General features: G+C 38.6%; 1 protein-coding gene across 7 annotated transcripts in view; it reads left to right on the top strand.

Annotated features, from left to right (window-relative positions):
* col14a1a (collagen, type XIV, alpha 1a) overlaps positions 1-25,357 on the top strand; it is a 117,901-nt gene that overhangs the window by 53,030 nt on the left and 39,514 nt on the right. For all 7 annotated transcript variants that reach the window (XM_039680243.2, XM_089117571.1, XM_089117568.1 and 4 more), the window contains 7 exons: positions 1,400-1,532; positions 3,303-3,425; positions 5,811-5,960; positions 15,436-15,552; positions 17,725-17,871; positions 19,545-19,619; positions 21,599-21,738. In XM_039680243.2, coding sequence (XP_039536177.2) covers positions 1,400-1,532; positions 3,303-3,425; positions 5,811-5,960; positions 15,436-15,552; positions 17,725-17,871; positions 19,545-19,619; positions 21,599-21,738 — 885 coding nt within the window. The remainder of the gene's footprint in view (positions 1-1,399; positions 1,533-3,302; positions 3,426-5,810; positions 5,961-15,435; positions 15,553-17,724; positions 17,872-19,544; positions 19,620-21,598; positions 21,739-25,357) is intronic.

Genomic DNA, 25,357 nt, shown 5'->3' with positions numbered 1-25,357 from the left:
AAAGCTATTTAAGCAAGACTGTACAAATCTAGTCTACCTGGGTCAGAAAGCAAGAAGCCTCTGCTCTCCAATTTTTTTTTTTTAAAGTTTGCCATTCAACACCTACGCGAAACAGGACTTCTGGACAAATGAGTCAAAGGAAAGATTTGAGCATTTGAGAGTGAGAAACTCAAGCAACTCAAGTTCCCACAAACACAATGGTGGGAGTGTTGTGGTTTGAGGGTATTTTGCAGCTTTGGGGCTGGAAATAATGTCATAACAACAACTATGAATACCATTATTAAAGTCAACATGAGGCCATCTGTAAAAAAAGCTAAAACCAAACTGTACGTGGACGTTTCTGCATGATTGTGTCCAAAATCCAGATTGCAATAAAACAACATAGCTGTACGATCAATGAAAGAGACTGATGGACAATAATAAGAAAAATCTACAAGAAACTCCCAAAGATATATTGAATTAGAATTTTTTTAGATTGGTATGTTCAAAATTTTGGGGTCAGTATTATTTTTTTTTACGTTTTTTGAAACATTAAAAAAAAATTATGAAACAAGTCTCTTATGCTCACCATCAGTTGATAAAATACAGTTACACTGTAATATTATGAAATATTATTACAATTTAGAATATATATTTTTTTTAAATATTTTAAAATGTAATTTATTTATTTATTGGCAAAGCAAAAGTAATAATAAATAAATAAATAAATAAATAAATAAATTGCAGCCATAACTCACATCTTCAGTGTCACATGTTCCTTCAGAAAAGTTGTTATAGTCAAACTCAATTAATTTAATTCAACCTTGCTGAAAGGAATTATTTATTTAAAAAAAAAATGTGATAAAAATCTAACCCCAAACTTTTGAACATTAGTGTATGTTGGAAAAAAGACAAAGTAAACATTGGTGTAATTGGTTAAATTGATACCGTCCATAGTTTTGATAATGTCCAAAGTTCCAGTATTGACATGCCCATATACAGTATATAAATATATAAATATATATATATTAGATAGATAGATAGATAGATAGATAGATAGATAGATAGATAGATAGATAGATAGATAGATAGATAGATAGATAGATAAAAAATACTAAATCTATCTGAGGTGTACTTACTTTTACAACACTGACTGTATATAAACACACATTTGATTTTACACTGTATGATGGGGCATCCCACTGAATTCTGTTGTTTAAAAATGATACTATATGTTATATACTTACCCTAATACTAAACATTCACCATTTCTGCATGATACTATTGTACATTTTCTTCCATTATGAAGCCTTTTTCCACACGGAGACCTCAAGGACATTTGGTCCTACCAGAGACTGCAAAATGCATCAACACACACACACCATGCTTATCTGGTATTGAATATTCTGCTCTTCTCCAGGTGTTAGTCTCAGGAAACAAAAGCGTGATCCTGCAACCTCTCCTCTCAGACACAAGGTACAAGATCACAGTGACCCCTATTTATGCAGACGAAGAGTCCAGTGCGCTATCAAAGTCCTCTTCCGGCAAAACATGTGAGTGTGAGCGAACAAATGCCTCTGGAGTTATAGTAAATTAAATACATTATTGGCATCTCTCATATGGGCAAATTGCATATTACATTGGCTTAATTGCATGGCATCGATTTTGAGTTTGAGCTCCCTTTGCTTTATTTTAGAAATCATAAAATGAACACTTCAATAACACACAGCCATAATTTCAAATATTAAAAATGTACACACTTCACACTTGCTAAATGTTTGGCATGCTCTTATGCAGCATTAGAAATATTTAGTGTCTAGTATAGTTTATGCATAACGGTCTGTGTTCAATTCCCAGGTTGGAATACATTATTTTTTAATCCTGTTTTAATAAATCAGGTAACAAGACTGTGCCAGTTAATGTATTAACAGGAGCGGTTACAGGGTCACATGGTCTCAATTGGTTACATGTTAGTTATAGATTTCTGTGAGTTAATTAAATTTGTCCTTAAAGCAGAGTGATAGTCTTACCATTTCCTGAGGCAGATTCACCTGTAATCTAACTAATCACTTGTTAAAACATACCTGCTTTTTTCTTATCCCTCCCCCAGTTTAAGTTTAGTGAACCTAAATTAATTTTTTTTTGTTCTAATGGAATGTTTTATGACTCTAAAGAGGGGTCTGGAACCTTTCCTCCCACTTCAATTTGAACATAAACCATGTTTGTCTTATAAACCATGTACCTGCTGTTTGATGCACCATATGATCCTCTTACACCACAGCTCTGAGATACAGTTTATCATCACTGCATTTTGAAGTTAGATGGTCAGTCTTGCAGTCTCATGAAACACATTCTTTAGCAGATTGAATAGTATTGATTTGATCCAGTAATAAGCATGATAAGTATAACCCATTCCAGCACTGGTTTTCCCACACTAATGAACTGATCAAACCAGCTCACTTTACTTTGATGGGATTGATTTTCTACTGCTTTCTCCCAGTCATCATCTTCAAATCAGAACCCATTCTCTGATTAGAGATGCTAATGTCACCTCATGCTGAACTTGAGATCAGTGTCTGCTAGTTGCCTTGGAAAAACTTTGCACTTGTTTGATTGAGGTTGAGGTTGAATTAATTATCAGTGGGGTGATGTTCTCTGTGAGCAGTAGTAATTATGCCAAAACAGAATTTTTATGAGAATGCTGGGAAGTCAGGGTTGCATTGATTTTATTGATTTATCCTACTGTTTAAAAGTTTAGATTTTTGAAAATAAAATAAATGAATGCTTTTATTCAGCAAGGATGCATTATATGGATCAAAAATCACCTTTTCACTGGTAAAAATAATTTTAAATAAATGCTGTTCTTTTGAACTTTCTATCCATCAAAGAATCCTAAAAAAGTGTCATGGTTTCATATATATATATATATATATATATATATATATATATATGAAGAGTTCAGATGCAAAAACATCTAAGTGCCATTCGAAATTTTCTTCTAGAATCATCATTTTTATGTCAAGCTTGTATATTTAAGTTCAGTAATTTCACTTAAATGACAAATAATAGATAATCTTCATTGCCATTTAATTGACATTACTGAACTTAAATAAACAAGCTTGATAAAAACTATGATTCTATAGAAGAAATATATATATATATATATATATATATATATATATATATATATATATATATGCGTGTATAAACATTTTTATGATACAGTTTGTTGTACCATTTAAATCACATGTGCTTAATTTGAAATTCAATTGATAGCTAATCGACAACAAAAGCTAATCATCTTCTGTCTTCTGATTGGTTAGTACCACTTTCTGGTCCCAGTAACCTCAGGGTGTCTGATGAATGGTACAATCGCTTCCGCATCAGCTGGGACGGCCCTCAGTTCCCCACCATGGGTTACAGGATCATCTACCAGCCTATCTCTGGTATGTATGCGCACACACACATACAGTATGGATGTCTGCACAATCCCATGTAAAATTGCTACATAATTCATTTTTAAAATCCAGACATACAGAAGGTTTGAAAATAACTTTAGCAAAAAAGTCTTGAGTCTCTCTAAACATATATTGGATGGTAGGATGAATTATTAGCAGCTTGTTGCAAGCAGTTTGAAAGGGGCATTGGTAGGTGGAGATACTGACTCCTGCTCTGGTGTTCTGAAAATGACCGTTCTTCCATCTGCAGTCTGAGATTCAACTGTAAACAGAAGCTGTAATGTAGCCGCAGCACACCAGAGGGAACAAAAAATATCACTCTACTCTGTTTTCCACTGAAGTCTAGCCCAATAAACTCCTTTATTCCATTATATTATCTTAAACTCCCATCTGTGGTGGAGAGTAATGGTTTCTCCACCTACATTTAATGCCCTTTCAAACTGTTCCTAACAGCTGCTAGTAATTCATCCCACCACTGGTCATTTCTACTGTCCAGAGCTCATTTTCTGTGTGTCTTTGTGTGTGTGTTGTTAAAGGGGAGGGTATGCTTATTCTCGTTTTTGTTTCACATTTAGTTTTCCCTGTTTCTTTGTTATGGTTATAGTGTAATGCTATGATCAAGTTTTGAAATTTGTTCTTAAAGAGGTTATGAACTGCATTTTTTTACAATATATATATATATATATATATATAAATATAAAATGAGGTCCATAATGAGGATTTTTACATAAAAATTAGAAATTAGAAGTAATTTCGAAGCTATTTCCTACCCAGTTTTTGAACCTGTCTTTGGAACCCTCCGTTTTGACAGACATGCCACATTCAAGACTCGGAAGTAAACGCCCACTGCTACGATTGGGTAGTTTTCTGTAAATGGAATTTTGGATGGATGAACTGATCGTTTGTCACACTGTCATATTTATAGACCTTATGTAGCCACGCCCCTTTTCAGCACTGCGCTTGTTGTCTTTTGTCTTCCGGTCTGTATTTTCATAGTGATCTTGCCTATTTATGAATGAAAGGCTTGCTTTAAAATCTTCCTGGTCGACCGACATTTTTTTAAGACATCTGCTTTAAACATTACAATCCTCAACTTTACACACTTCAAAAGCTAATTGCTCCTGGACAGCAATGCCATAGAGATATACAGAGCGACCGCAAAAATGGAAGTTCAAAGACAATATTCTAAAGATGGCGGCAACTTTGTTTCTCTCGTCCATAAGGTCTATAGGCTATTCATAGTTCATCATTCTGGATTACAGTGAATGGTTTAGATCAGAACAATAACCAAAGCAGTATTCTACAGTATAAATATTCAGTATAACCCTCCTCACTCAGCACCTCTACATTCTAATAACTCGAAGGTTTATGGACCTCATGGGCTGGATGATCCCCTCAGTGTGCAGGTCTGGGGAAGAGAGAAAATGCTCACTAGAGCTGGACACTTAGATATCGTTCATCTAAGCGACCTTCCACAGTCTTGCACTTTGAGCTGGACCAGTTTAAACTCAATTTAGTGAGTGTCTGGCTGTGGCACGAGTCATAAGTTTCATCAGCTCATCTTATTCAGCGTTTGCTGTGTCGAGCAAAAACAGATCTATTAATTATAACCGTTTCCACAGACGCCCATACATGTTCGACCCAGAGTCCGTGTGTTGCTCAATTCCTGTCAGATCCAATATAGACGGCACAGCACCGTTCTTTAATCTTAATCAGTCTGTAAATCCAGTCTTGTTTACAAAATCCTCAGTAAAATGAAGCGAACATACGGTTTTACCTCATCAGCTGGAACGTCATGAAAAATAAAGTTTTGCAGTCCTATTGGAATCCAGAGGAACCATATAGAGCGGCTGTCTTCTTCCACAACCAGGCGCTGCACAATATTGTGTATTGCTTGGTAGCTCGATCCGGTTTGTCATCACGACGGTAGGCATCTATGTTATTTAGCTATGCGTGTAATGCGCGAATCTGTGGGCGGGGCTAAACGTCCGTGTTGAAGCAGGCGTTGATCTTCTTCTGGAGGGGTGGTGTTTTATCCTTTTTGACGTCATAGTTCCCCACTTTTAAAAACGAGTTGTTTGCTGAGCCTGGTGTCAATAAAAGCTTTTATTGGACTAACAAGGACGTTTTCAGTTCTGAAACTTACAGAATATTCTTATAATATGATGACCTCTTAGATGTCAAAAGCTCAAGGAAAATTTGATTTCTCAGTTCATCACCCCTTTAATTATAACAATAGCAAAAAATACTATTGTATTACTAAATTACTTGACTAATATAATAAGTGTAATTCCAGGAAAAAAGGCCCAAAAGTGCTTTTTTCTGTAAGTCGACTCAGATTGTTTTCATCTCTTGTCTGCACTCTGTGCGCAGTGTCAGGTCCGGCTCTAGAGACGTTTGTAGGGGATGATGTGAACACCCTGCTGATCCTCAATCTGTTGAGTGACACGGAGTACAGCGTTCAGGTCATCGCCTCATACACCACCGGATCCAGCCAACCCCTCACCGCCAAGGGCAAAACACGTGAGTCTTTATAATCTATCCCAACAGCCCACCATTATTTTCCTGCACCACCACATCAGATTCATAGTAATTTGCTGCCTCCTTGCTAAGAAGGTTTTTTTCCTCTCTCTCTCTATTATAATATGCAACGGCAATAATATAGCTATGTAAACGGACTAGCGGGGACCATCCCTTTTGTCTGTAAATGAAACCTGAAGGCGATCTTTGATAGGCAGCCAGCTACAAATATATCAACATTCAGACAGACAGCTTCAGTAATGACAGTCCTTTGCATATAAATTTGATATCGCCAGGTACATTACAAAGTAATACCTGTTTTAGCGATTCTCATCAAAAAGCAAACAGATTATGCTTTCTCGAGGAGTGCTGAGGCCATCCATCAGAACACCGTGGTGTCAACATCCCACTATCAGTCACCAGTCTTGTTTCAGTCTAGTCAGATAAACAGACAAAATGCTTACAACACCTGCGTCTGCAAATGACAGGCCACAATCACAGAGCAACATTTGTAAGATCATAATAAGGCGGTTTATATAAAATATCTTTCATCAGGGTTGCTTTCATCCTGTTACTTACACAATCAATGGTGTAAACAGTACTGAGACATTTTATGCAAGTATGAGTGTTAAAGTTGATTTAACTTAACTTAGTTAATTTAATAAGATGCAAATTAGATTGTCTAATTAAGAATAGTTTTTTTATGTTTTATAATTTTCTTATTAAAGTTACTTTGAGGCACAAAAAGTTTCAAAGCAACCAATTAAATCGCAATTTTCTCAATATCCTGACTTTAAGAACAGACCACATGTTCTACAATATATTGTGAAATTGTTAAATGTGAAATTCAGCACCATTTTATTGTTTGATTTTTGAGTATATATTTATTTGTGTATATGTATGTGTGAGTGTATATATAATACATATTTATATATGCACACACACACACACACACATACAAATAAATACGCAACCATCAACTACTACTATAAATTAGTGCTGAATGTGAACAAAACTACTACTAAAAATTTGGTAGTAGTAGAGGTCAATGTTATTTATTAATTTAACCAGGCAAAGTTGTAGGTGTCAAACTATATTAATTCAAACTTAAAGCTAAATATAGTATTTTTAAATTGTATTTATGTAGCCTGGCAAAATTGCAACTCATCAAATAATAGTTATTTGCTGCCAGAGCATTTTAGACAAACAACTTTTTACCTACAATAACCTTGCTTTATTATTATAATTTATATAGACCTATCAGAATCTGCTTGACTCTAAAGGAGTCTAAAGGGACATTTGTCATCTCAGGTAAATGAGCATAACACTTCTGCGTGTCTGTTATGACACCTTGAATTGTGCCATTAAGCACGGACAAAACTTCCAGCTTCTAGCATGAACTATTATTACATTCACACTCTGGAACATCCCATATTATCTCACCCTACATGGTGATATCTGCATACCGTCTGCTCTATGGGGTCCATCAATTTTTCATACGTTTTCTGTTTGACCTTTGAATAATTGAACGCACAATAATGGATTTTCACCTCCTTGTATTAGGACTATCAGCCAGAGGCCCTTTTTGCATGTATATAGTTCATTAAAATAGTTTATATAAGAAGGAAATCTTGTCACATGCATTATTCAAAACCTTAAATGAATTTCAACCACTGTGCACAATATGTTTCATGCACAGTCTCCATTTTAATCTGAAATCTCCCAGTCACAAATGCGACTGACATGATGCTCTGTTGTGCGGCGTGAATTTCAATGGGCAGCTTGATTGCATAAGTAGTTCCTTTTTAGGATCTGGCTCTCATATCAAAGCTTAAAGGAGGACAATGTTTCACCACATGGATGTTTTCCAATACAAACTGAATTTGGGTTCGCCACTACTTTTGGCATATAAAATGCGTGGGACTCGTTCTGCGTGACATGGCCACAATGTGTTCCAACTAGTACAAGCTCCAAAGATGAGTATTGTTTTGTGCAACTAATGTGGACCATGTGCTGTGGCTTGGGGTTGTGTTTTAAGGGTATGCTGAGCAAAAATGTGATAATTCCAAAATAAGCCTATTTTTCTGCTTTCAAATGAGTTTTCTCTCACACAGCACATTCTGTGTGGTTTGCACAAAGAGAAAGAGAAAAATAAAGAAAGACATGCTTACATTTGTGGCTTTTAAGTGGAGAGTGTATGTTAAAATACTGTTTAAACCTCTCACTTTCCTCTCAGATGTGTTTTTCTAGCCATTAGTTTTGCCTGAATTGCAAAATTTAAAGAGTAGCGCACAGAAATCTGAGTAGATCAGAAATGGGCTGCTGGTTTCAAGAGAAGTTCAGGCTACAGGTTTTACCTCATCACCTGCATCCTGCTGACTATCCCATGGCTCATTAACATCACTGTAATACAAGTGCTTCTTTTCATTTTACAAAATGAGGCTACATTAGAGGAAAATGCTCAAGGCTTCCCTCTAAATCTGTTTTATTTATTGTTATGACAACGCTGAATATTCAGCAGCCATTTTTCCAGTCTTCATTGTCACATGATCCTTGCGAAACCATTGTAATATGCTGATTTAGTGCTAAATAAACACTCTTATTATCATCGGTGTTAAAAACAGTTGTGCTGCTTAACATTTTTGTGGACTTTTTCAAAATTCCTGCTGAATAGAAAATACAAAAGAACGTCTTGTTTACTATTGTAATCTTCGCTCCCTGATGGAGAGAACAAGACATTGTGCCTACGTACTAGGGGTGGCACGGTTCACAAAACCCACGGTTCGGTTTGTATCACGGTTTTAGGGTCACGGTTTTCGGTTCTGTACGGTTCTTGTTATTTTTTCTTTTAATCTTTAACACTCCAGAAATGTACTTCAGCATGTGATATATGGCTTAATTATCCACACTTTAGGATACAGTATTAAAAATATATATATTATATTCATGCAATCATGCACAAACTGAATTTGGCTCTTTGACTTTAAGCACATTTTGGGACTATCTCAGAGGAAAGCTAGGTGAGATTTAGATACAGCAAGAGAGAAGAAATTGACATGCTTTTTGTTTATTTGGCAAAAAAAGGAGAATGTGCATCACTATCTCTACAAGAACTTGTGCATTTTTATCACATAAATCTTATTTACACAAAGAAATTAACTTTCATGTATCAACTGCTAACTTTTGTAGCTCTTACCAAAATTCTATCTTTTAAAAGAAAAAGAGAGGAACTCTTAAAACACTGTTTTTTAAATGTCAATATACATGAAACCTCATTGCCTATAGATAATTAAGCTATAGCAATAGCAAAGGCAATAAACATAAAGTGAAATTGAAATTCAACCTCAACACAAAAACAGTATCAACAATGCTTCTATTCCCAAAATGTGAGGGTACTTTTTTCCACTTAAAATTAAAGTGCAGGGTTTGGACTGAAGCTCTTATCTATACATAAAGTGCCACTGTAGTTAAATTAAAATATCATAACATGAAATCCAAAATGTTCCCACACACCGGACTTATACCATAGACTTATACGACGCTGGTGCATCCTCCAACTCCCTCATCTCTCCCACTTGCCATTTCTCCGCGTGCCGTGATCTGCAGCGCTCCATTATACTCCACTTTTACTGGCTTGTTTATTAACTTGAACCGGCGCTGCACAGAGCGATCGGTAATGACATCAAATACCGCGAAAGTGATGAATGCATACGGAGCCGACTAGCGCTAGATTGATGTTATTCACCGATCGCTCTGTGCAGCGCCTGTCCAAGTCGAACAAGTTTATGTCGCGCGAAAAGAAAACACACGTCACATACGGGCACGAGGTTACATTGCGCATGCGTCGAACCGTGAGACGCACACGCGCTCCGAACCGAGACAAGCGAACCGAACGGTTCGGGTGTTTTTTCATGTACCGTGCCACCCCTACTACATACTGACAGTAGTGATTGCACTTGGGAGCCCTAAAGACCTATGATACTTTGAGAAAAAAACATGAGAATTTGCGAGTGGAATTTGCAAACACCACTTCCCCGAACATATGGGTATAAACGGCTGTGAACGCTCCTGGCGCACGCCTGGTAAACCCGCCGTTATAATAACAATCCGTCATGCAACATGCGCACCTGTTCTTAAAGGGTATGTTGGATGGCGCTCTGATTGGTTTATTTCATGTTACGCCCAAACCACAACTATGAATAATGAAGCTACTTCAGACCAACCTCTTTTAGATTTGCGCCAGCATTTGCGACATTTATCCTGCCGGGAAAATAGCAACAGCGCCGGGACCCGCCCACAAAGTTACTTGCGCTTTGCGCTTTGACACTTGCGTTTCAGATCGTTAAAATAGGGCCCGAAGTCTCAATAATACGCTGAATTAAAAAATCTAACTTCTCAAAGCTACACCAATATTAATTCATTTATTTTGGTCTCGTAATCTATACATTGCCTCGGCAATGCTAGATACAAACCGTTCATAATACATATCGGCTTTCTTTCCTCAAGAAGAAAGTCAATAGGTGCGAAGCTGAAACACTCAAAAGTGCACTTCTTGGGAAGTGCACTTTCTTCTTGTTTTTTTTTTCGCTGTACACATCAAGATATTTCTGAAAGAACACAGCCAGCACCCTCAAGAGCTGACTGCACATACCTCGCATCCAAACAGTATCACACAACGATCGCGTGTGTCACCTCACAAAGCTTTCAGCTGTGCTTGAAATTAACAATTCAAGTTCCTTAGGAACAAACAACACCAAATAGACAGATCACACAACAGAGAGTGTTTGCTGAAGAGCGAAAGCTCTGAACACTGTTGCGTGCCGGCTTCCCTTTGTAGTTTCCGTGTATGCCATCACAAGCTATGTTATCGCGCAATGACAATAGGATTGGATTAGTTTCATTCATTCTTCAGACGCGTTACGCTAAGAGACGTTCCCCATAGTTTCGTCATCGACGTTGTCTCATTCCCTCAAATGGGAACAGAATAAAGATAATAATTATTAGGGCCCGAGCACTAACAGTGCGAGGACCCTATTGAAACTGTTAGGGTTATTTTTTTTTTTTTTAGGGCCCGAGCACTAACAGTGCGAGGACCCTATTGAAACTGTTAGGATTATTTTTTTTTTTTTTTTTTTTTTTTTCTTTTTTCTGCAAAGTAAGTGCCATTTTCGGGGCCGCAACATGCTCAAAAACTCACCAAATTTGGCACGCATGTCAGGACTGGTGAAAAATTTCGTATTTTGTGGGTTTCGCGGATGGGCGGGGCAAAATGGCACGATAGCGCCACCTAGAAAATTGGAAAAAATTAGCCCCTCGTCCACGTTCAACCTACATGCACGAAATTTGGTGGGGACGTGTATCATATCAAGACGCACAAAAAAGCCTCAAGAACCCATACCCTAAACTCGACAGGATGTCCGCCATTTTGAATTTGGCGGCCATTTTTGGACGATTTACAGACTCCGTACTTTAACGAACTCCTCCTAGGGATTTAGTCGGATGGACTTAAAATTTCTGCTGTGCCTTCTAAAGGCATTGACGATGTAAAGTTGTGCTATCTGCGCGTTTTCGTCGATGGGCGTGTCCGTGGCGTCGAAGATTCGCCATGAAACAGGAAGTTGTAATAACTTGGCTGTAAATGCCCAGACCTGCACGAAATTTTACACATTTGACTAGAGTCCCGCCCTGAAAAAATCTACATGCCGACATTCACCCTAAGTCATAGCGCCACCTGCTGGCAACAGGAAGTGACCTTTAACGTAGCAGCCCCCGCCATATGTTTGACCGACATGTACGAAATTTCTGTGGTACATCTACCATGACCAGACGTACAAAAAAGCCTCAAGAACCCATACCCTAAACTCGACAGGAAGTCCGCCATTTTGAATTTGGCGACCGATTTGGGACGATTTACACACTCCGTACTTTAACAAACTCCTCCTAGGGAATTAGTCGGATCAACTTCACATTTCTGCTGTACCTTCTAAAGGCATTGACGATGTAAAGTTGTGCTATCTGCGTGTTTTCGTCGATGGGCGTGTCCGTGGCGTCAATGATTCGCCATGAAACAGGAAGTTGTTGTAACTTGGCTGTAAATGCCCAGATCTGCACGAAATTTTACACATTTGACAAGAGTCCCACCCTGAACAAATCTACATGCCGACATTCACCCACAGTCATAGCGCCACCTAGTGGCAACAGGAAGTGACCTTAAACGAAGAAGCCCCCGCCGCTTGTTTGACCGACATGTACGAAACTTCTGTGGTACATCTACTATGACCAGACGCACAAAACAGCCTCTTGGAGCGATGCCCTAAACTTGACAGGAATTCCACCATTTTGAATTTGGAGGCCATTTTTGGACGATTTACACACTCCGTACTTTAACGAACTCCTCCTAGGGATTTAGTCGGACCGACTTCACATTTCTGCTGTGCCTTCTAAAGGCATTGACGATGTAAAGTTGTGCTATCTGCGCATTTTCGTCGATGGGCGTGTCCGAAGCGTTGATGATTCGCCATGAAACAGGAAGTTGTAGTAACTTGGCTGTAAATGCCCAGATCTGCACGAAATTTTACATATTTCACAAGAGTCCCACCCTGAACAAATCTACATGCCGACATTCACCCACAGTCATAGCGCCACCTGCTGGCAACAGGAAGTGGCCTTTAACAAAGCAGCCCCCGCCGCATGTTTGACCGACATGTAAGAAATTTCTGTGGTACATCTACCATGGATAGACGCACAGAAAAGTCTCCTGGAGCGATGTCTTAAACTCAACAGGAAGTCGGCCATTTCTAATTTTACCGCCATTTTTTGATGATTTACTCATTACGTACTTTAACTAACTCCTCCTAGGGCTTTAGTCGGATCGACTTCACATTTCTGCTGTGCCTTCTAAAGGCATTGACGATGTAAAGTTGTGCTATCTGCGGGTTTTCGTCGATGGGCGTGTCCGTGGCGTCGATGATTCGCCTTGAAACAGGAAGTTGTAGTAACTTGGCTGTAAAAGCCCAGATATGCATGAAATTTTACACCTTTGACAAGAGTCCCGCCCTGAACAAATCTACATGCCGACATTAACCCACAGTCATAGTGCCACCTACTGGCAACAGGAAGTGGCCTTTAACAAAGCAGCCCCCGCCGCATGTTTGACCGACATGTAAGAAATTTCTGTGGTACATCTACCATGGACAGACACACAAAACAGCCTCTTGGAGCGATGCCTTAAACTCAACAGGAAGTCGGCCATTTCTAATTTTACTGCCATTTTTGGATGATTTACTCATTACGTACTTTAACTAACTCCTCCTAGGGCTTTAGTCGGATCGACTTCACATTTCTGCTGTGCCTTCTAAAGGCATTGACGATGTAAAGTTGTGCTATCTGCGGGTTTTCGTCGATGGGCGTGTCCGTGGCGTCGATGATTCGCCTTGAAACAGGAAGTTGTAGTAACTTGACTGTAAAAGCCCAGATATGCATGAAATTTTACACCTTTGACAAGAGTCCCACCCTGAACAAATCTACATTCCGACATTCACCCACAGTCATAGTGCCACCTGCTGGCAACAGGAAGTGACCTTTAACGAAGCAGCGTAGTAAATACACAGCCACACTGGCTGAGCTGCAGAAAATGCAACGCGGCCGCCTCAGACCCCGACGTGCTACAGGTGCGAGGGCCCGCCCATCGCTGCTTGCAGCTTTAATTTTTTTTTTTTCTTTTTTCTGCAAAGTAAGTGCCATTTTCGGGGCCGCAACATGCTCAAAAACTCACCAAATTTGGCACGCATGTCAGGACTGGTGAAAAATTTTGTATTTTGTGGGTTTCGCAGATGGGCGGGGCAAAATGGCACGCTAGCGCCACCTAGAAAATTGGAAAAAATTAGCCCCTCGTCCACGTTCAACCTACATGCACGAAATTTGGTGGGGACGTGTATCATATCAAGACGCACAAAAAAGCCTCAAGAACCCATACCCTAAACTCGACAGGAGGTCCGCCATTTTGAATTTGGCGGCCATTTTTGGACGATTTACAGACTCCGTACTTTAACAAACTCCTCCTAGGGATTTAGTCGGATCGACTTAAAATTTCTGCTGTGCCTTCTAAAGGCATTGACGATGTAAAGTTGTGCTATCTGCGCGTTTTCGTCGATGGGCGTGTCCGTGGCGTCGAAGATTCGCCATGAAACAGGAAGTTGTACTAACTTGGCTGTAAATGCCCAGATCTGCACGAAATTTTACACATTTGACAAGAGTCACGCCCTGAACAAATCTACATGCCGACATTCACCCACAGTCATAGCGCCACCTGCTGGCAACAGGAAGTGACATTTAACGAAGCAGCCCCCGCCGCTTGTTTGACCGACATGTATGAAATTTCTGTGGTACATCTACCATGACCAGACGCACAAAAAAGCCTCAAGAACCCATACCCTAAACTCGACAGGAAGTCCGCCATTTTGAATTCGGCGACCGATTTGGGACGATTTACACACTCCGTACTTTAACGAACTCCTCCTAGGGATTTAGTCGGATCAACTTCAAATTTCTGCTGTACCTTCTAAAGGCATTGACGATGTAAAGTTGTGCTATCTGCGCGTTTTCGTCGATGGGCGTGTCCGTGGCGTCGATGATTCGCCATGAAACAGGAAGTTGTAGTAACTTGGCTTTAAATGCCCAGATCTACACGAAATTTTACACATTTGACAAGAGTCCCGTCCTGAACAAATCTACATGCCGACATTCACCCACATTCATAGCGCCACCTAGTGGCAAGAGGAAGTGACATTTAACGAAGCAGCCCCCGTCGCATGTTTGACCGACATGTACGAAATTTCTGTGGTACATCTACCATGTCCAGACGCACAGAAAAGTCTCTTGGAGCGATGCCCTAAACTCAACACGAAGTCAGCCATTTCTAATTTTACCGCCATTTTTGGATGATTTACTCATTACGTACTTTAACTAACTCCTCCTAGGGCTTTAGTCGGATCGCCTTCAAATTTCTGCTGTGCCTTCTAAAGGCATTGACGATGAAAAGTTGTGCTATCTGCGCGTTTTCGTCGATGGGCGTGTCCGTGGCGTCGATGATTCGCCATGAAACAGGAAGTTGTAGTAACTTGGCTGTAAATGCCCAGATCTGCACGAAATTTAACACATTTGACAAGAGTCCCGCCCTGATCAAATCTACATGCCGACATTCACCCACAGTCATAGCGCCACCTGCTGGCAACAGGAAGTGGCCTTTAACGAAGCAGTGTGGCAAATGCACAGCCGCACTGGCTGAGCTGCAGAAAATGAAACGCGGCCGCCTCAGACCCCGACGTGCTACAGGTGCGAGGGCCCGCCCATCGCTGCTTGCAGCTTTAATTTAAAATTGGATTTGTGACAGTGTATATCATTGCTGCATTTTATTTACATATATGCAAAGTATTTGTGTGTATTACACATCATATCTGTTTTCTTCTTCCTCTTACAGTGTTCCTGGGGGTGAACAATCTCAGCGCAAAACAGGTGCTCAGTAACAGCATGTGTGCCCAATGGCAACCTCACCACCATGCCTCTGTCTACAGAGTTGTCATTGAGTCACTGCTTAGTGAGTAACACACACACACACACACCTCAAACACGTGATAATATAACACATTTTGAAATACATTTTTTCCCCAGTTTCAGAGGTATTGGGATATTATGGCTCATTTCAGCATAGGCCTCTGAGCCTTTGAGCTGTTCAATAAAACTTTTGTTGTATGCATATTGCTCTACTGGCGTGTGACATGCTTTCGATTCAAATTTAAAACAGCAGAGTCAAAAGCCCATTTACCATTATTCCCTTTCTCATTCCTGCCTGATACCGGCTCAGCTTATCTCGCAATCCTGGAAATCTTCTGTTCTACTTCCAGCGTGTGACTGCTCAGATGGTTACCAGCTCAGTAGTGTTATTAAAACCAGATCCTATTGGGGTGCGTATGTATGTGTGTGTGTTTAGTATTTGATTGACAATCATTGCAGTCCTCAACGAAACTATAGAAGTGATTTAACCAAATATAGTTTTTGGTTCTTTTTTGACTGCTGTAAATTCTGACAGATTTAATTCTCAAATATTAACCGGGTTGATAATGAAGATTTTTGTTTCAAATAAATGCTGTTCTTCGAACTTTAGTCATCAAAGAATAATGAAAAAAATGTATCACAGTTTCCACAAAAAATATTAAGCTGCATTATAATATAATATAATATAATATAATGTAATGTAATGTAGTGTAATGTAATACAGAAGCCTAAAACCATTTAATTTGTCCTTCAAAACCAGAATGATTTTTAAAAAGTGCAGAAAAAAATATTACCTTGAAGAATTACTGATACAACCCATTAGCCTCTAGTTATGGTTAACTATGCCTACACAAATATATCAAAACTTCTGCTGAAGAATGTGAGAGTAGTATAAATATGTACTGTATTTCTGCAGTACTAAGATCCCCACTGCCTTCTGACCTTCTTCTTGTCAAATAGTGTCCAAACTTTTGTAACCAGTTGGAACAGCGGATTCATTTTTTGCCACCTCGCCCGTAGTGAGAATTTGACCGTGGAATTTCAATTTCAGCCAGACATATGAATCTTCGGTGCCGAGCACTCGTGGTGTAGTAAAGCAGTCCTGCTTGGAAATGCAGGGAAGAGAGGAACTGTCCTGCTTGTGCCAGAGATGTGACTGGACTGAGAAGTGCAGTCTGTTGAAACAAACGCTTAAAGGAGGATAGATGTTTACTGAGCCGAGCAGCAGCGCTTTCCAGCTACTTTTCCAAAGAGCGGGAATCTAATAGGCAAATGTCACATCCCATTGTTTGATCAGCTCAGCAATCAAGGGAATATTGTTGATGTTATTATCACGGTTTTATAGTCCATATTATCATTGGAAAATGCAAAGAAAATACCTTAATAAATCTCAATGTTTTGTATAATGCAAAACTCCAGAGCCATTGTTTTTCTCAAGATCATGGTCTAAATGAGAGTGCTTTGGGAAATATCTTATTATACCTTTTTGCAGTTTTTTTCCCTCATTTAATAGTGGTATAATACTGCTTCTGAACAGCCCAGGCATTTGTTATTCCCCATGGACACAGCTGTTTAATGGCAGACAAATTAAGATGTATGAACCAAGTCAAGCTGCTGGATATTAATGTCTGCCATCAGAAACAAAACAAAGAGATCGATGGAAAGAGATTTACAAAAAGAGAAAACCAGAAAGAAAAAGAGTAAAGAAAGAAAACAAGGTGAAAAGAGTGGAAATATTGGGTTCCTACATTCAACTCATTTCTTTCTGCACTCAAGTTTGAGTTGCTTATCACGGTGCACCCATTTCCCTGCAGTCTTCAGCCTCTGATTAAAGCGATTAAAGATCTTTTCATTGAACTCCATGGGCTGAATACAAGGTTACCCTTCCTGTGCTACACTGTAGCAGTTCTGCTAACTTTTACCCTGGGATCTGAGTATCAAATTTCTTAAAACATGATTTACTCATAGTTCCTTTCATTTAAACGGCCAATCTGTGAGCAACAACACATGCCTGTTAAAAATAACAACACTTCGGGATGTTTCTGTAGTGTTGATTCTGTCATTTCCAATTTCAGTTTTTTTTTTATAGCCTGAGGACTCTAATGAAACTTTCTCTTTAATTAAGCACAATTGTTTGCTTGAGGAAGCAGTTTTAATTGCAATTAACACCAATCCTGCTGTTTTTTACTCAACTCTGCTTCTTTGGTTTTCGTAGACGGTCAGAAACAGGAAGTGAGGGTTGGTGGCAGTGCATCCAGAGAGTGCTTCTTTGACCTTTCCCCCAACACCAAGTACAAAATCAGCGTCTACACCATTTCACAGGACACAGAGGGCCCTGCCGTCACCACCATTGCAACCACTGGTAAATACAGTCTTATAACCATACATATGTATGCCATTATGTAACTATAGAACAGCCCTAAGCTAATCAGTCTTCAGGATTACTAGAACGTTATGGAAGTGAGTTTGATCACGGTTGAAGCTAAACTCTACAGGAAAGTGGACCTTGAGGGCCAGAGTTGGGAACCCCTGCTATAGACTTTGGGTACACAACACATTTAATCGTCTGTTTATGTTTTTTCAATCCTTCATAAGCTCGTTTTTAATTGGTTTAAGGAGCAGTGTGTAGATTTTAGCGGCATCTAGCGGTTGTTGCGAGTTGCACTAAAGGCTCAGCCCACTGCTCACCCCTCCCTTTCGAAGAAGCTATGGTTGCTAAAACTGGACAAACATATGGTTGACTGAGACAGCAGAAAATAGCCAGAGTAAGCCAAGAGTGTGTACCATTGTCACTGTTTCTGTACCACAGTCCATTATTAACCACATCATGGATGAAGTTTACAAAGCCATAGTTCAGGTGAGGATCAAGGGTCTTAATATATAATATAATAAAAGTAATCAGCTGATTGTCTCATGAACGTAACCAGCACATTTCTCCCCACATAACAAACCCATAATACAGCAAGGGAGAAGAACCACATGCAATTATCCAAATACATATTTTTTTTCTAATAGGGTAGTAAAAGTTTAGCTGGATAATGGCGGCCATACACTGTGCGATAGTTAAATTATTATTAGTATTATTTAATCATTAGGGGAGGCCTATGCTAATTTTATTATTAAATTGATCCGCTGTTATAATTTATTCGCCACACAATAATTTCACAGCACATAACCAACGGGCTGTGAGGATAATAAAATATTACATAGAAGCTTACTCCTCCTCATTGAATGAGTGAACACGATAATGTCCATGCTGATGCCATATTTGAGGGTATAGGGGGAGATTTCGGAATCAGCCTAAGCTTTACAAGATGGTATACACTATACAGCATGCTATCATCCGGATGTAAACATAAAGGAAGCTGATGTGCTGTGGAAGCCGGAAAATTAGTGAGCTGACGATAAGCAGAAAGTTTTTCCGGTTCTTTTACTTTTTTTATATATAGGTTTCCCTCAAGTTTTGCTTGTATAGAATTGTCACAGTGATACTTAGGCCTCGTTGACCCTTCACTGACTACCATCATGGTTGTCTTCCATATTATCTGAGTGACTCCCATCAGTGCAGAATTGTAACGAATGTTGATCTAGAGCAGGAATAGGCTATCAGTCCTGGAGTGTGGCGGCAGAGTTTAGCTTCAACCATGAAAAAAAAAAAAAAAAACCTGGCCTGTAGCCTTGGTAATTCTGTCATTGAGTAGCTTGCCTTGTTCAGGTGTGTTTGATTAGGGTTGGAGCTAAACTCTGCTGAAAAGTGGATCTCGAAGGCCAAAGTTAAGCACCCCGGTGTTAGTGTGTCAGTTAGGCGGTAGCAACACTTCGACGATATAGGTCATTTCCAGACAACATCGCACCTGACAGCATAAAGTACAATCAATCATTGCCTGAGAAACAGATTGAACCACAGTGGATCAGTGTGTCCTTTTTCTTTTACCATTAGGTTTCTGTTAAGATCACGAATCTTATTGTGTATGTAATAAAGTGAAGACAGCCAGGCCCTGCTCTGGTTTATGTATTGTTTTGTTATTTCTGTAGCTCCAGCACCCACCCAGCCACCAACCGCACCACCCACCACTATCCCTCCTCCTACCATCCCCCAAGCCAAAGAAGGTAGGACACCATCGTGGGAATAACTGGCTTTTCTGCCATTGTTTTCCCCTGTTTGTTGGCCATGTCTTTATGTGTTATGTGACCTTTCTCTAATGTACATCTCTGCTGACAGCTAACCTTTTCTTATTCTCTGCGCCACTCCGCTCTTAATAAATATGTCTGAGCCTTCCCAACACACCTGATAAAATCACGCAGATCTTATTTTACCCCCTTATATATATATCTTTTTTAGATCCCTCACCTCCCACTTTATTGCGAATAGATTTGCTTCGTTGTCTGACCAAATGGTGTTTAATGCATCATAAAGTAACACCTGAATGATTTCTTGAAATGAAACCAAATGCTTCTTTAGATTTGTTATTTTTATGTGGCTTTATTTCTGAGCGTCTGAGTAGTTAACCCAAATGCTTTGCCCTGCATGCTCTACATTACTCTACAGGACAGGCCAAATTGCAAAATGGGAAAGTATTTTACCTTAAAGACCTCATGAAATCAAAATAAGAGTTTTGTGAGTCCACGTTGAACTCCTTGATGAAAATGTGTCTCACAAATTTGCTGTTTTAATGAGTAATGCGTCAACAGAGGAAAATATACAGTAGTAGGGATTTCGGTAGTTCCCAATGAGCCTAATGATTCAGTCTACAGTACCATTTAAAAGTTTGAGGTCGGTATGTTTTTTTAAGGTTTTTGAAAGAAGTCATGCACACTAAGGTTGCATTTATTATAAAACAGTAATATTGTGAAATATTATTACAATTTAAGCAACTATTTTCTATGTTTATATATTTGTTAATGCTATTTATAATCAATGGTTCTACAATGTTGACAACAGTTGCTGCTTGCTTGATATTTTTGGTAAAGTTATACTTTTTTCAGGATTATTTTATTAATAGAATTCTAAAAGCATTTCTTTGAAATAAAAATAGATTGCTGATAAGGAAGCTTTTTGTTTATTATGAGCAAGCCATTGAATCGCTTAACCGTTCAACCAAAATTGTTCATGACCGAAACAACCCATTTGTCTACTTGTTGTGGACTAGATTAACAAACTGAACGAGATGTGAACAAATTGGGCCTAATGAGATTTGCCAGGTCATTCAAGTTGTTTACGAACACAATGCCTGATTCATTTAGTCCGTCCACAAACAAGGTGTCTTGATCAGTCTTGTTCAGACTCAAAATAGCAAATGGTTCAGTGAACGGGGCTTGTTTGTTCAATAGGTCCAACTAATAAAAATGCTCCATTGCAGCCCTCACTCAAACACTTATGATTTGTGGTATAGTACAGCACGTAATACGGTTAGACTTTGAGACAGGGAGACTCATATTTATTGCCCAAATATGAATCGGTGCGAGGAAGTTAAATGAGAAAGATTTTTTTTAAAAACACCAGTAGATAAACTTTGTTCGCAAAGCTATTTAATGGTGTCTTGAAAGTTGCAATGAAACAGAAGTAGCAAAAAAATCCTTTTTTTTTCCTTATTGTGACATTATAGTACATCCGAGTGAAACAGATAATCGAAAAAAAATGGAACCTGTTTAAAAAAAAAAAATCACATTTAGTTAAAAAAATGCATTTAGAAAGTATGTACGGTGACTATTTTAACCTAATTTGACCCTAATCAGTATAACCTAACATATTCAGTTTGATTCAGTCATTAAATAATATTTTGAATAAAACCAGTTCATTTAGATGTTACCACATGAAGTAAATTTTTCAGGCTTCTGACGTTAACGTGTATAGCCCCAATTCCTGCAAAGCAACAATCTGGCAGAGCAGAAGAGAGGTAGCTGGGAATTAATTAAGCCTCTTTGTTTTATCCAGCTAGCTGTGATGGAGATCCTGTCAGTGAGAAGCAGAAGTGTTTGGATTCATTTGACATCTGTTGTACTGCAGCGCTTACACAGTAATGAGAATTTCTTATTTTAGCTAGTGATTTTTCACCTGCTTCCTCCCTCTCTTTCAAAATCTCTCTCAGTTTGCAAAGCAGCCAAGGCAGACCTAGCCTTCCTCGTAGACGGCTCCTGGAGTATTGGAGATGACAACTTTCAGAAGATTATCCGTTTCCTATACAGCACAACTGGTGCACTTGATGTGATTGGTCCAGAGGGAACACAGGTATGCTGCTCGTGAAATATTTGTCAAATTCAGTCTACCTCAAACTGTTTTTATCTGTTTATATTGTATAGTATTCCTAAAAAAAAAATAATGAAAAAAATGACCACCATCCAAGTGAAAGCATGTCATTGTGTCAATAGTGTCACATTACCATTTTTTGTTTTGTTTTTTAGTTGTTGTTTTTTTAGGTCGCTAATAACTCCCCTTTTGAAAAAGTACACTTTAGTTTAGCATATTTTAGATGGAGTACCTATTACAGAAAATAATATGCTTTAATGAATATACAAATGGACTGAATGTAATGTTTTTCCAAAATCCAATGAAAATTCATCATTCCCTCACACTCATGTCATTCCAAGCCCAGAAGATTTTGGTTAATTTATGAAACAAAAATTAAGATTATTAATAGAACCTGAGTAGTTTCTGTTCCACCCATGAAAAGTCCATGTAACCAAAACTTGAAAGATTCAAAAATGTTAAAACGGCATTGTAAAACAAATGTATATTAATCAAGCAGTTTAATTTACGTTTTGTAAAGAGATATGATCACTTTAAATGGACCTATAATGCAAAATTCACTTTTAAATGGTTTTTGAACACAGATGTGAATTCACAGTGTGTGTAAATAACCAGCCTAAAATGGTAAAAATCCATCCAAATCATAAACTTTCTCTCCAAACGATCTGTTCCAGAAGCCATGCCCATGACTAGCGCCCTGTTATATATAAAACTCGCTGTCTCCATTCTAGACTAGCATCTGAGCCACTGAGGACACCGTAGTTGATTTCATTTATGAAGGAAATTTGCAGAAAAAAGTCAGTAAAGTGTTATATATTTGTGCAAATTATAGGTCACAAACAAGGGTCAGTTCTATTCTGGATTTGCACAAAAGTTTTTTTTTTTTCTGAAAGATTTTTAGATTAACATGATGGTACATGTTAGTCAATGAGTTGAATCAACTTAAAGGTGGGGTATGTGATTTTCTTTTTTGACCATTTTTTCAAAATCACTTGAAATCCTATTCTTAACCCACTTACCGAGTTAGACTCACTGAGTTAGAAGCACTGAAATGAAAATTTAGCAATTTAATAATATGTGGAACGGGCAGGACTCGGAAAACTCCAGCCAATCATTTCCAAGACCACCTAGACTGAAAATGTGTCAACCTCCTCCCTCCATCCACCTTGCGCGCATGCTCTGTTCGTGCGCATACTCAAAGCTCGTGACCCAGTCACAGAAAGTGCAAGTTGCCCCGGTACAGAGAGAGATAGAGAGTAAGTGCAATCTCACGCATCTGAGTTTTGCAGATGAATGATTGCGCTTCCATGGTCTTTGAGTGGATGGAGTCAGGGCCAGCATTGGAGGAAAGAAGGTTTCTTTGGCCAGGAGCTCTTATGTTGCGTTCTGTGTATGCTCATTGGCTACGTGTTAGTGTTATGTTTTGTGTGAACACACATTCTCATAACACTTTTTGTGTGAGTACATGGCTTGAAATTGTTTTTGTTTTGTTTGTGTGTGTGAGTTTGAGTCAAGATCTGGCTTTTCAGTCAAAATTTCTGAAAACGATGATATCATTCTCATGCGTATTATATATTCTGACCATAGGGTGTAGTGTTTATTTACAAAAGGACATAGCCAACTACTGGCCTGGCAGTATAATACAGTGTTTTTAGTTGTTTTCGTGGATACGTGTAATTTTTTTAATTACAAATTTGTCCTATATAGACAGAAAATGCGAAGGAAAAACCTTTCCCTTTTTGGTACATCGTTGTTGTGTAAACATATCACAAGGGACAGATCTGTAGTAAAAAATTTTGGACTGAAGACCCATGGGAATAGCTATTCTGAGCTGAAGACCATACTACCAAGCATTTAACCCAGTAGCCTAAAAGAAAATTAGATAAAAATAGCCTTTATCTTGACATGTTAGTCCAGGATTCAGACAATCTTCATCACAACCCACCAGCAGCTTTAGGGATCACTGCAGTGGATCTACGTCAAGGGATGCGAAAACAGGAGAACAAGCACATTTGAAGGTCAGGATAAAGTAAACAGAGGAACAGAGCACATATAAATGGCTCCTTTTACACATAGATGTTTGCTTTCTGTCCTCTGCTGTAGGCCAAGTATGTTTGACTTGGCTCAAACCAGTTCAACATCAGTAAACGCTCATGCACATTGACATGACGTTTGTTTCTCTCTTTAGAGTGTGGCATAGTAGTTAATGTGCTGAGATGATAATTACAAGGTTGTAGGTTCAAACATTGTCTGAGCAAAACACTTACCATCATATCTATTGCATGGTCAAAATGAAATAGGGCTTGGGCAAAAACTAGGCTTAAAAAGTCAAAAAATGCCTGTTATTGTCATTATTCTGCCCTTGTGTCCTTGACTTTCTCTAGTCTTGAGGCAGGATCATGACAGAATCATGGTCAGAATCACCTGGTGTTTGGGTCATGTGCTTGTGTTGTCTTGTTACATTACCCCGCCCCCTTGTTATTCTCGTCTTGTCATTATTGGCCAGTTGGCGTGGTGTCACTTGTTCCCCTCATTAGTTTCTCCCTATATAATCCCCTTGTGCTGTGTCGGTACATTATGTGTTATTTTCTGTGATAGTCCTGTGAGTACTTTGTCTGAATCCTGTTTAATGAGAATTGTGAGTTTGTGTAGCTGTTTATTTTTTTTCATCTAGTCATTGTCAAGTCAGTATCTAGTCTTCATTTATTGTCTTGTCTTGTCTTGTCTTAGTCAAGGTGTACTCTCCTCCAGTCCTCCTTTGCCCCCTCGTGGGTTTTTGTTTACTGTTTTGTGTCTTAATAAAACTTGAGTGTCTGCTTATCATCTGCTTTGGTTTCTCTCCTTCAACCACATGACAGTTATATTAAAATGGGGTTGGTAAAAAGGCGTTCATATACATTTCTCTGACAATTTGAATTCAGATATCTGTTGATATACTGTTCACAAGTAATTCTTACTACTTTTTAATTGGGGCACATTCAATTGATCAAAAGTGACAGTAAAGAAATTTGTTACATGCTCTATAGCCATTATCATCAAAGTTATAGTCATCAAAGAATCCTGAAAAAAGTATTAAGTTTCCAAAGAAACATATAAATCAGCCCAACTGCTTTCATCACTGATAATAATAGTAAATGTTTTCTGAGCAACACCAAATAAGCATAATATAATGATTTATTAAGGATCATGTGACACTGAAGACGGGTATTGACTGCTGAAAATTCAAAATAGCAAATAAAAAATAGAACAAATATTACATTGTAATAATGCGTTATACACTGCAGTGGTCCAATAATTGATTTGAAGTATTAGGGGTAAATGCACAACATGATGTGTGTTGTACATTAAAGACAGATGAAAAACATACTGTATTCTCTTGTAAAGGTACTGTACGAAAATGTTATATCCCGGACGAGCCCCCATTTGCTATGTCCCATGGCTCAAAAGGGAAGCAACAAAAATAGGCACACACGACAAAATGCTAAATTTATTAGCGAAATATAACTATAAAGAAAAAAACAATTTACCATGTAACAGTCAGGTGTTTGTGGTGTAAAGTGAAATGAATACATGAAAGTATAATGTGCTGTAGTAATGATGG

Source organism: Pimephales promelas, chromosome 12, assembly GCF_988280905.1.
Source record: "Pimephales promelas chromosome 12, fPimPro1.hap1.1, whole genome shotgun sequence".
Lineage (NCBI taxonomy): Eukaryota > Metazoa > Chordata > Actinopteri > Cypriniformes > Leuciscidae > Pimephales > Pimephales promelas.
Note: the sequence above shows the minus strand (reverse complement) of the source record. Positions and strands in the feature narration are given on the sequence as shown.